Source organism: Lutzomyia longipalpis, chromosome 3 (genome assembly GCF_024334085.1).
Source record: "Lutzomyia longipalpis isolate SR_M1_2022 chromosome 3, ASM2433408v1".
NCBI classification, from domain to species: Eukaryota; Metazoa; Arthropoda; class Insecta; order Diptera; family Psychodidae; genus Lutzomyia; species Lutzomyia longipalpis.
Window position 1 is genome coordinate 20,511,668 of NC_074709.1, and position 12,421 is coordinate 20,524,088.

At 39.2% G+C, this 12,421-nt stretch overlaps 3 protein-coding genes across 7 annotated transcripts in view; 2 read left to right on the forward strand and 1 right to left on the reverse strand.

Annotated features, from left to right (window-relative positions):
* Positions 1 to 12,421, reverse strand: part of LOC129792688 (ARL14 effector protein-like) — a 693,823-nt gene that overhangs the window by 193,123 nt on the left and 488,279 nt on the right. The window lies entirely within an intron of this gene.
* Positions 1,117 to 10,286, forward strand: LOC129792568 (rab GTPase-activating protein 1-like). 2 transcript variants are annotated; one of them, XM_055831758.1, is made up of 7 exons: positions 1,117 to 1,638; positions 1,815 to 1,994; positions 3,785 to 4,830; positions 6,148 to 6,756; positions 6,825 to 7,736; positions 9,197 to 9,376; positions 9,447 to 10,286. In XM_055831758.1, the coding sequence occupies exons 1-7, from the start codon at positions 1,413 to 1,415 to the stop codon at positions 9,597 to 9,599; spliced, it is 3,306 nt and encodes a 1,101-aa protein (XP_055687733.1). In that variant the 5' UTR covers positions 1,117 to 1,412; the 3' UTR covers positions 9,600 to 10,286. The 2 variants fall into 2 exon arrangements, with proteins under 2 accessions (XP_055687733.1, XP_055687734.1); XM_055831759.1 differs by lacking the exon at positions 1,815 to 1,994.
* Positions 11,079 to 12,421, forward strand: part of LOC129792630 (ribosomal protein S6 kinase beta-1) — a 39,469-nt gene continuing 38,126 nt past the window's right edge. For 2 of the 4 annotated variants that reach the window (XM_055831914.1, XM_055831913.1), the window contains exon 1: positions 11,079 to 11,661. In XM_055831914.1, the coding sequence (XP_055687889.1) occupies positions 11,566 to 11,661 (96 nt within the window). In that variant the 5' untranslated portion in view covers positions 11,079 to 11,565. The remainder of the gene's footprint in view (positions 11,662 to 12,421) is intronic. The other 2 variants (XM_055831912.1, XM_055831915.1) reach the window with 2 other exon arrangements.

Genomic DNA, 12,421 nt, shown 5'->3' on the forward strand with positions numbered 1-12,421 from the left:
TTAACAATTTCAGACATTTTGTTTCCTAAAACCCTCAAAACCTAACGAAACATTAACGCTAATGTTTCATACATCGAAGGAGATGAACTCGCGATATTTATTCTGTGGACGTTCTCAAAGGACATATTTACGTGAATTTCCTGATTGGAAATACAATAAAATTGAGGAAAAAAAATGTTTCGTCATCTTATGACCCAATGGACGTGAAAGGGTTAAAAATAAAATTGTGACGTTATTTTTTAAGTTTGTAAAGTTTTTGAACGATTCCTAACTTTTCCCAGCTTTATTCCTTTTTGATTCTCTTTGCATTTTGAGCGAAATCGCTTTTTTTATAAATCTTTTTCTAATTCGACCTTTAAAACACAAAAAAGATCTATCTATATAATAAAGAAAGGCCTGTTTGTTGGTAATCGTCGTTCCGACTTTTCTATACAAATCCACACCGTTTGTCCGATCGTGATGAAATTTGGTACAGAGGCTCCTTATATCAGGCGGTTTCGAGTGGCCGTATTCATTTCCCCCCCAAAGCCCCCATTCAGGTAGCCCCCATATAAAATTCATGCATTTTTTGCGAATTTTTGAATTTGGCGCCATTTTTGCTACTATTTCCTCAAGGGAAAATGAGATATCTGCATTTTACCGCTATCCGTCTCCCTCACACGTTCAGTTTTTCACAGTTTTCTTCGCGTTTTCCGCCGAATTTTCCGGGGAAATTGTGTTTTTTGTGACCAGGAAAACACTTTTGAATTTTTGGCATAAAAAATTCCAAAAGTCACGAAAATCCATTTCCGGGAAAAAAAGTGCGTGTAAAATCCCCAACCGTCAAAATTTCGAATTTTTAATTTCAACCGTCAAAATTTCCGCGGGCCCCAAATTCCACACGGAGGAGCTCCCCAAAGGCCCCGAAGCACCCGTAAGTGCCCCAGGAGCCAAAAAAATGCGTTTTGTGAGAAAAAAATTGGTGGAAAAACAAGAAAAACGCATTTTTGAAAAAGCAAGCAGAAAGTTCGTTAAAGTTCAAATTTTATTATTTGTACCATAAAATTCCCGCCAAAACCATTGAAAGGTTTAGAGGTACACCTAGCGCCATCTGCTCAATGTTTATCGCAACAAAACAAACATAACCACAATCTTCTCCAGAGAAGAAAAAAAGACTTCTTCATTATTTTTTTTTACCTTTTTCACAAAGTTCTCAAAGTTTTTCACGGGAAAATCTTGCAAATTCCCGACAAGGGGCCCTCCCACTGTGATTTGCATTGAATGTCTTGAGTGTATTTGTGCGAGAAAAGTGTTTTTGTGACATTTTAATTTTCTTTCTGGGGCGGAGTAGTGAATTCAGACGGGTTTGGAGGGGTAGTTGGGGGCACCAGGGGTGGCCTTCTGCATTCGACGGAAGTGTTTGTGTGGATAAAATGATGGACCCTGAGTGCGACAGGGTGAGTGTAAAGTCCTCAGACTCCGTCACAACGTCCGGAGAGTACGAAATTGTTCCGGAGGGGATGCTGTCGCCACAGACGTCTGGCCAGGTGGCCTCCTCACCCACCCTCAACATTGCCAACAATGGCGATATGCAGGATCTCGAGAAGAATCTCACGGAAGTCATTCATGAACTTGAGGAGAAAAAGACGGAGCCAGAAGGTAAACAAAACAAACAAACACAGTCCCTGTCAAATCCTTATCAGGGGCCTTCGCTTATCAATTTGTCGATATAACGGGGTCACGGTGACAGCTTCAATTTGGCTTTTCTTTACGACACTTGAGGGAATCTATAATTTTCGTTTGGGGGCTCATGGAGTGCTTCAATATCGTTGCAGCTGTCCGGGGACCGCGACCCTCGACGTCAGCGGGTAGTGGGCCTGCTGCGACGCTGGGTTTGCCCTCTCCGGAGGTGAACAAAGTGGGCCAATCGATTTTCTACGACTGCCTCGATTTGAGTCCAACGGCCGAGAAGCAGGACGACATGAAGCCCGAGCAGAACGACACGGAAGAAGACAGTGAGTCACGACCCATTGCTTTTCCTTCTTCCTGGATGTTCTCTCTATCTCTGTTGCTAATCATCCCAATACTTTACACAGCTTGTGGGGCACGAGGGGGAGGTTGTAGTGGGTGGGTGGGGTGCCGTGACCTCCACAAATTGCCAATTCAGACACTAAAAATGACTCACAAAAATCTCTCTTTATGCTTTCTGCTGTTTTTGGGAGCTTATCAATGCCAGATATTTTAGGGAATTGAAAATCAAATGTTCCTCTTATTCTCTTTGTTTTGTACTGACTGCATGGGATACTTTATTTATTTACATTTCTCATAAAACTCTTCGTCTAAAACATACGCATAGAGATAAAGACAGAGGAGTTTTGAAAGATTTAAGAGCTATAAGACGCTTTAAATGCTCTAAATTGAAGCTTTTTTTGGTTAATTTTTGTGATTTTTGTGCTGAAAAAAGGTTTTTTTTAATTTAGGGGAGACTGTTTCAAATTGAACAATGGCTAATGCAAAAGTTTCGATTTGGACCTATTCTCTCCCCTGAGTTTTCATGCATGAACAAGGGGTGTTTATCTGTCGAATATTTTGATTATTTTGCCGAATCTTCACGAATCCTCCGAATCTTAACGAAGAATCTGAATTACTTTGTTGAATAATCCGAATCTTAACGAAGAATCTAAATTTCCTCGATGAATAATCCGAATCTCAACGAAGAATCTGAATTTCCTCGATGAATCATCCGAATCTTAACGAAGAATCTGAATTTACTCGATGAATAATACGAATCTCAACGAAGAATCTAAATTTACTCGATGAATTATCCGAATCTCAACGAAGAATTTTGAATTTCCTCGATGAATAATCCGAATCTCAACGAAGAATCTGAATTTCCTCGATGAATAGGTAATCCGAATCTCAACGAAGAATTTTGAATTTCCTCGATGAATAATCCGAATCGGGGAAATCATCTTCTAGATGAAACCCGAATTTAATACAACAAATAGGAATCTTGACAAATAGCCTGAATTTCTTTGATGAATAATCCAACTTTGAACGAATAATCCGAATCTCGATGAATTATTCGATTCTTCTTTACGAATTTTTTAAATCTTGGCAAACAATCCGGATCTCGACAAAATCCGAATTTTGACAAATAATCGAACGAATAATCTGAATCTTAACTACTAATCAGAATCTTCTTCAAGAATAATATGAATCTTAACGAACAGTCTGAATTTCCTTGATGAATAATTCAAATCTTAACGAAGAATCTGAAATTCCTCGATGAATAATCTGAATTTCCTTGATGAATAATCGGAACCTTGACGAAGTCTGAATTTCCTCGATGAACAATCCGAATCTTAACGAAGAAGATGAAACCCAAATTTAATACAAAGAAAATATTCGGAATTTTGACGAATAGTCTAAATTTTCTCGGTGAATAATCTGACTTCGAATGAATAATCCGAGTTTCGACGAATAATCTAAACCTTGACGAACAATCCGAATCTCGACGAATAATCCAACTGTTCTTAACGAATAATCAGAATCTCAACGAATAATTCGATTCTTTTTTAAGAATAATCAGAATCTTACCGAATAATTCGATTCTTTTTGACGAATAATACGAATTTCGACGAATAATTCGATTCATTTTGACGAATAATAATCAAAGTCTTATCAAATAATCCGAATCTTGACGAAAAATCCGTAGATTTTCCCTCACAGATAAATACCCCTTGTGCATGAAATTCTTATATCCCCAAAAAAATTATCTGAATGGAAAATATTTTCTTTTCAGTGTCAGAAATCGATCAGGATTGCACAATCTTTTCGGGCGTCACGTATTTGGGGGCAGCCAATATAAATGCCCCCAAATCCGAGACGGAGATCCATCGGAATATGTCAGAGTTGAACAACATTTCCAATGCTGTGGGCTTGAAGGTGTCCGTGAGTATTCCAACGTGCTCTGAGGGTCTTGTTGTGCTGCACGATGCTAGCACAAATGCTCCTGTTGCCCACTACGAGGTCCACAGGATCCTCTTTTACGCTCGTGGCCCTTCGGGGACACCCGATCAGGCTTGTTTCGCCTTCACGTGGTCCCACGGGGAGTCTCAGGAGTCTGCTGTGTTCCAATGCCACGTTTTCCGGTGCCACATCCCCGAGGCCGTGAATCAGGTCAGCTCGTGCTTTGCAAAGGCTTTCGAGCGGTTTCCAGCAAGTATGTCGGGTAGTGTTACATCTGCCGTAGACAGCAGCATGATGGTGGGATCCGTTGTTAGTGATCTGTCAGGCAATGCCCTCAATGCGGCGGAATATGAGTTCATTGTGTCGCTGGAGATTCGCGAGAAGATGCCCAAGAACACGTACTGCGTCCCACGTGACAGGAATGGCTTCAAGTTGCGCTGCAACACAGACAAAGAGGTCCAGATCACCGTGAAGCAGACTCCGTCAGATGTGCTGCCATTGTTGACAATTGAACGCTGCTTTGGGGTTCTCCTGACTCCAGGGAAGCTTCGTCTACCGGCTGATATGCAGCTTCTGGATATGGCAACAATGGGCTATGCAGCCGTTGAGGGAGCTGCCCCAACGGCTGTACCTCCACCGTATCAAATAACAGCCGAATGGAAGGCAAGCGATAAGGCGTTTGAGCAGTTGAATCTCGAATCACAGCGCATGGAGATCACCGTGGCGGTTGATTTGGTCATGAAGGGTATCCAGGAACCCGTGAGGTTTGTCATTGAGACACCCGTAATCATTCAGTCGCAGAATGAGTTGAGATTCATTGAGAATTGGCTCAATAAGAAGTCAAGTCTCGTTCTTCGGTACTATTTGCAGCTTAAGAAGGTAAGAAGGGGTTAAAATATGTATATCAGATTAAGTCATGGAAAAAGAAGAAGAAATAGATTAACTTGGTTCTGACGTAGAAGAAGGGAATGAGCCAGTAAGGCTTTAATAGAAATAAAGATTTTTCTTATTTTTGTCACATTTCATCATCAAATTGTTGCTAAATATTGGATTAAACTCGTTACTAATTTCGGCTCTAGTTTCTTTAATCAGGCTTTAGAATTCTTGAATCAGGCTTAACTTTTCCTTTAATTAGGTTTACCGTCTTTTGTAAGGAAATTAAAGCTTTTCTAGCTCAAGTTTTCTTAAAGTAAATTAGTTTTAAAATTGTTTTGTAAGCCGACAAAAAATCGTCCTTTCAACAATTAAAATTGTGCGATTCCTACTAGTTTTTTAAGTCTAATTTTGTTCTTAGTTTATAGGTTTTAAGCCAAAATAAAATTTTATAAATAATTCTTAAATTTTTTAAGGTCAGGCTTTATGGTTTTGTATTAGATTCCGTCCTGATTTAGCCTTATCTAGTTCTGAATTAAGTTTTCTTAAATCAAACTTTGGTTTTTTTAAATTAGACCACAGTCCTAGATATCTGAATCTGGATCTGGACTGTGATTAGACCTGAGATCTCTTTTAATTGGACTTAAGGTTTCAGGCCAGGACTGTTTGAATGTCGGACTGATGTCTGGCTCAAAAAACATAAAAAAAACAAAAGAAGTTTTTAGGCCAAATTTAAGGTTTTAAAATCAAGTTTAAGTTTTTAAGGTTCAATGATTAGATTCAGTCTAATATAGCTCTCAGACTTAAGTTTCCTTTAACGGTACTTTTCGTTTTTTAGTTAGGCCTGAGATCTTTTTAAGCTAGACTTGAGTTTTTAGACCAAAATTCAGGTTTTAAAATCAGGTCTAAGTTTAAAGGTTTAATGATTATATTCATTTGTGATTTATTCTGTTATAGCCTAGGCTCAAGTTTTCTTTAACTAAAGTTTAGTTTTTTTTTTAAGTTAGACCTGAGATCTTTTTAAGCAGAATTTAAAATTATAGGTCAAAACTAGGTTTTTTAAATCAGGTTTAAGTTCTTAAAAGTTAGGCTAGATTAGATTTGTTCCGTATTTAGCCTGATCTTTAAAAAAATCTCATGACCGTCCAAAAATCTAAAGTTTTGCTTGAGAAACTTAGACCTAGATAAGGAAATTGGTCACGGTTTAAGAAACAAACTAAGCCTGAAGACTAACTAATGAAAATCTTTTTAGATCTTTAAGAAAAAACATTCAATTTGTCTTCTAAAAAGTAAACTTTTGACAACAAATAAATTCTTTTACAGAACGCTGAAGGAAACTGGGTGGTGGCCTCAATTGATCGTTCTGAGGAGATTGTTGAAGCAAATACTCAACCATCAATACTTCGCTTCAGTATTAATAATCTCTCAAAGATGGTTCGTTCCACGAGTGCGGTGTCTTTTGAGCAGGAAGACAGTCCAACGGACTACAGTTCAGATGGGGACGAGCCACTCCTGAGTGGGACTGGGGAGGTGTCAAAGGAATGTTCGAAGGATATTCTGGATGAATGGAAGCCAATCTTGCAGGAGTATGAGCGAACGGGACCGAGTAAACGTCCCAAATTGCTGGCTCCACTCGTGCGGATTGGCATTCCGGAAGCTCTGCGTGGGAAGTTGTGGCAGAAGTTGGCCAAAGTGGAGAATCACACGGAGCTGACGGAGAAGTATCGTCTGCTGATTACGATGGAGACAAAGTGTGAAGCTGTAATTCAGCGAGATATTCATCGAACCTACCCGGCGCATCGATTCTTCCGGGATTCCGGAGGTTTTGGTCAGGATGCCCTGTACAAGGTGTCCAAAGCGTACGCTGTGTATGACTCTGAAGTTGGCTACTGCCAAGGACTTAGCTACATTGCTGCTAGCTTACTTCTGCATGTAAGTATTAGGGGGCTCTTGTTGTCTCTTCTGAAGCTTTCTGAATTTCTTTGTCTTTGTTGCCACAGATGCCCGAAGAGGAGGCTTTCTGTGTCCTTGTGGCACTTATGTACAACTACGGGCTACGTGATCTGTATAAGCATGGCTTTGAAAGCCTCCGCCTGCGTCTGTATCAACTGAATCGACTCATTGAGGATCAACTTCCGCGTCTTCATGAGCACTTTGCCCAAATTGGCGTAGAGACTCACATGTTTGCCAGTCAGTGGTTCCTCACACTCTTCACAGCTCGCTTTCCACTGTACTTTGTCTACCACATTCTCGATGTTTTCCTCTTGGACGGGATGCCGATTCTCTTTCAGGTCGCCATGACGCTGCTCTCGGTGTACGAACAGGAACTCCGTCAGCTGGACTTTGAGGGAGTTCTCAAGTACATTCGCGTCACGCTGCCGAAGAAGTGTCGTACGGAGAATCAGGCGAAGAAACTCATGAAGACAGCGTGTGAGCGCAAAGTGAAGCGTCTCAAGCACTACGAGGAGGAATTTGCAGCGCAAAAGGAGCTGACGGAGCGTGAGGAACAGGAGACGCGTCAGTATGAGATGCGTTTCCACGAGGAGAGGAAGAAGCTCCAGAGTGAGATTGTGCAGATGCAGGAGAAGATCATGCAGCTGACGGAGCAGGCAAAAGTCAATGCGGGCATTGTGATGGACTACAAGCAGATCATTCAGCGGCAGGAGCAGCAGATTACGCGTCTGAGTGATCGGCTCGATGATATGACGCGGCAAATGGCGGATTGTGCGGTGTGCTCGGAGACACAGCCCAATTCACCCATAAGGAAGGTGCTCGGTGTGACGGGGAAGGCCCCAGAGATGCCGCTGGGGCCACTGGATCCACTCAATGTGGCTCTCCAGAGGATACGGGAGTTGGAATTGGAGTTGGCTCAGGCAAAGCTGGCACAAGTTGAGGCAGAATGCAAAAATCAGGTAAAAAAGTCTTCTTACAGTTAAAATCAATTTGAACAGGGGCGTAGTCAGGGAGGGGATTTTTGGGGGTCTAAACACCGCAAAAGTTTAGGCAGAAATTATACATAAAATAACCGAGAAAATTCAAATTTTTGAATAAACGTCAAACGTTAGAAAAAATAATCAAATTTTTCAAATGAAACGTTCGGAAAAGTAAAAAAAAAAGACTTTTTTCGATCGTAAGGAAAAACATTGAAACACAGTGAATTAATAATGTCAATCGTTAAAAAAAAGATTTTTGAATGTTAAAATTAATTGAAAAGCTAAAACAAACGTCAAAAGTTAAGAAAAGAAACGTGAAATGTGGGAATGAACGTCAAACGTAAGAAAAAAATAGTAGGTAAGTAAAAGTTTTCAAATAAAACGTCATAACGTAAAACGTTAAAAAAGAATTTATTGTGATTTTAGAAACTTCAAACGTGGGAAAAACAATATAGGAACGATATGTCAAATGTTGAAAAAAAATCTTCGAATGTTTGAATAAATTGATACGCTAGAATGAACGTCAAACGTAAAAAAAGAAATGTTTGAAGTTAGAATAAACGTTAAACGTTAGAAAGGAAACGTAAAATGTCAGAAAAACGTCAAACAATCAAATAAATGTCTAACGATAGAAATAGAATATCTACGGTTGGAAAAGAACCTTACAATGTTAAAAAAAATGAAATCTAAATTTTAGTAACGAAACTTCAATCGTTAGAATAAACGTCAAATGGAATTGACATTAACGTTAAAAATGTTTTTTTTATTCAATAGTTAAAAAGGAACTGAAAAACGTTTGAAAAGGCATGTTAAACATTAGTTCAAAAGTTTATCTTTGAAAAATAAATTACAAATGTTAAAAAAGTAACGTCGAACCTTAAAAAAAAACGTCAAACCTTAAAAATAAAACGTCAAAGATAAGAAAAGAAACATAAAATTAAGAAATAAACGTTAAATGATAGAATAGAATTGTCAAACATTTAAAAATAAATGTCAAATGTTAGAAAAGAAACATCAAATGTCAAACGTTAGAAAATGAAATGTCAAAGGTAAAAATAAACGTCAAACATAAAAATTAGGTTGAAGCTTTTAAAATTCATGTCAAGCGTTAAAGTAAACAATGAATTACAATTCTAACGTTAAAATGTCAAACGTTAGAGAAAAAACGTCAAAATGCAATTTCTAACGTTAGAATTGTAATAACGAAAAAATTGCAATTCAAATTATCATTAAATCTTTCTTAATCTTCCTTCATAAACGTAGACTTTTAAAGCTTATTGTAAACAAATTTTTAGTCTTTTTAGCCCCTTTTAAATTAAAAAAAAAAATAGACAAACTACCCCTGAATAAAAGATATCTGGATACGGCCCTGAACTGCTCTGAATTTGAATTAAGCTGAAAATTAATTTCTTTTACGCCTAATTCGGTTATTTTCTCAGGATCTGAAGCACCAACTGAACACAACTGTAACAGATATTCAGACAAATAGAAGCAACTGGCATCCGTGGCTGTCGAAAACCCTCAATTCCATCCAAGAAAAGGTCACGACGCGCAACAATTTGCCAACATTTCAGTCCTACACTAGTCCAGCGGACGCAATTCCCGCAGCAGCAGCAGCGGTGAGATGTTCTTCCCTGCGCGTTGCCAGTCGAAAGAATTTCTTAATTAATTCGAATTTGTCTTGAACAGGTGAAGACTCGCGAGGGGGCCCCAAAGATGGTGAAGGTAGCCACAAATCAGCAGCAGCGTAGTAGCTTGAGGAAGAGTATTGACCTATCGCCAAAGCATCCATCGACAGATTCCGCAGACGCCACCCCCGTTGGTTGGGGTGATGTGAAATAGCAACAAGATGATCCATCCCTGACGAGGAGTGTGTCATTCTCGTGATCTGGCGTCGTTGCATCACACACACCAAGGAGCTACAAAATCCCATTTCGCCAGACCAAAGACGAGGAGAGATTTTTCAATGATTTCTGCAGTATTTCTTTATTCTAAAAAAAAAAACAAATTCATTCGCTTTGTGATGAATTCCAATTTTACTAAAAACTAAAAAAAAAAGGGAATTCATTGTCCACATTTATATAGCTTTCAGTGGAGCTTCAGGGAAGGAGATTTGTTTGTGATAGCAAAGGGGGGATACGCAGAGAAAGAGAGGAGGACATGCGTTGATTAGGCCACCAAGAGGAGAGGCATTGAGGATTTTTTTGTACCGCACCTGTAGTCACGTGCTAGTTGAAAGAAACAAAAAGTTAAAAAAAAAAAAACGTAGATCTGTGCTTAGTGATTTGCATTTCATGGAATTTATTCCACATTTTTTCACACAATTTTCCTACACACAGCATAAAATAATAAAATGAGAAAAATAGCCAAAAACGTAAAATGCATTTACGTAAAAGGAGTTTAATATAAAATATATACATATTATATTTAAAACAAGGATATTATTCCAATTTTTATGCCATAACTCTTACATTTTATTAGAATTTATCATGAAAAAAAAACCCTAAATATATACACTGATGAATTAAATTGTTTTTTATTTTTTAATTGTTTTTTTTTCAAGTTATTTATGAATTTTTTTTGTCTACTTTTGAATTTGGCGCCCAAAATGTAGTTCCAAAAACAACCACTACCCTTATTTTGGCACTGATGGTTGAAGAGAAAAGAAGACAAATACATTTCACTTCTTTTCATCTCCCTTCCACATTCACTATTTCGCAATTTTCTCGCGTTTTCCACCGAATTTTCCGACCGGAAGTCGTTTTTTGCAATTAGGAAGCGACACCGCGTCGATTGCCATCAAAAATTTCAAAAGTTCATAAAAAAATAATTCCGGGGAAAAAAAGTCGTGTAAAAAGACAAAAACGAAAACTGCCGGCGGCTTTTCCCCCCAAAATTCGCTCCCAGAAAACCCCCTCCGAAAACCCCAAAACTCCCCGGGACAGGTGCAGGGGGCCTCAAAGGAGCTCCCTGCGACAGGAAAATCCGGAAAATTGCACCAGAGCGGAGAAAATTGACTTTAAACACCGCCGCCAAATTGCTTCGGCGTTGTAGACAAAATTTTGTGGCGGCAATAAAGAAATCTTGCGAATTTCGCCCCCATATTTTTACAGTCGTTTCCCGGGGGCCCTCTAAGCCTTCCCAGTGTGCGCTGAAGCCCCAAAAATGCGTTTTTCCTGGAAAAACAAATATTTTAAAGTTTTCCCGCACAAATTCCCCGCGTTTGATTGATGAAATTTTGGCGCTGCAGTCGATGCAATGTGTTGTCATTTCTGACGTCCAGCCTTGACAATTTTAAAAAGAAAAAGAAGAAGGTGTCATTTTTCTTCATCAGCGGAGGCTTTGCCGTCAGTTTCGAGTTGAAAAGCGCAGCGCGAGGTTGCAAAATAAATAAATCCCCAAATTAAACAACCACAATATTGCCAAGAAAGGAAGTGATTCATTGAAACAAGTGTGCGATTGGCAGGGAAGAAAAGGAGGCATTGAGGCAAAAGGACTTCCGGTGGTCACTTTTTTTGACATGTTTTGTGCGTTTCGCCACAGCACCACTTGAGGGCGACACAAACACAAGCATTTTTTCCATCCACAAAAAAACGTGGTGGGGGCGCTACTTCCTGGCCACTCTGGCCCCATGTGATCTTGCCGTGTGAAGAGTAAAAGAGAGTAACAAAATCCAAGATTCTCGTGAGTAGTGCTCGCCAGCGAGACGCACGAAGGCAGGGGAGGGAGTTTTTGTGAAATAAGTGTTGAAGGAAAAGCAGGAAAAATTATCCCCGTAAGGTACGACCCGTTCGACGAGGACTATAGCATGGCTGATCTTTTTGAATTCGAGCTCCACGAGGATGAGCGGAACAACAAAGAGGCCTGCTGCGAGTCCGACGACGACATCATCGAGATTGATGACGTAAGTGCGAGGGAAAAACACGCGCCCGATACGAGCGCGCCGCCATTCCGTGGCACCCCCATGGGTCCCATTGTTTACCTCATCATGTCATTAGAGTGTAAACAATGATGCCCTGCATGCGTGGGGGATGATACGCGATGAATGGTGATGCCCATATGGATGGTGGATACAGTGATTGCCTCGTTCAAAGAATATTTTGTTTTTGTAGTGTGTTCTTATTACGTACAAATTGTGTTGTTTTTTTAGTCCGGAAATGTTCTGATCATTTTACAAGGTGTTGTGGCTTTTGCGACAAATTGATTTTTTGTCCAATAAGAGAAATTCTGTAAAGGGATAGACGATATATAGTTTTCCAAAACAAGTAGTTATCCAAATTATCACAAAATCTAATTTTTTTGTTGGTCTTACAACGAATTACAATTGAGAATTTCAATAAAATGGGCTATTCAGGCATTTATGTCCAGTAGAAATATGATTGAGCCAATAAATGATCATTTATAATGTAGTCAATCAAATTGATCAATTATTGACCAAATATTGCTCAATAATTGTTTCTCATTCGCTTTGATGTTTCACAGCAGAAAACACATCGTAGAAACATTATCGTGAATGTTTTGAAACATTTAGAAGGAAGAAATGGGCTACGGGCATATTTGTGCCCTTTCGCATTCTTTGTGTCATACGTAGACCCAAACGTGAAACATTTTATTTTTCGCAATTTTTTTATGAATTTAAATTGTTTCTCAAATTTATAAATACA

Excerpts from the sequence above, each read along its gene's own strand:
- LOC129792568 (XM_055831758.1), top strand. The coding sequence starts at position 1,413 with ATGATGGACCCTGAGTGCGACAGGGTGAGTGTAAAGTCCTCAGACTCC. Across the intron at positions 1,639-1,814 it reads GAAAAAGACGGAGCCAGAAG|CTGTCCGGGGACCGCGACCC; the intron begins GTAAACAAAACA and ends ATATCGTTGCAG. Across the intron at positions 7,737-9,196 it reads AGGCAGAATGCAAAAATCAG|GATCTGAAGCACCAACTGAA; the intron begins GTAAAAAAGTCT and ends TTATTTTCTCAG.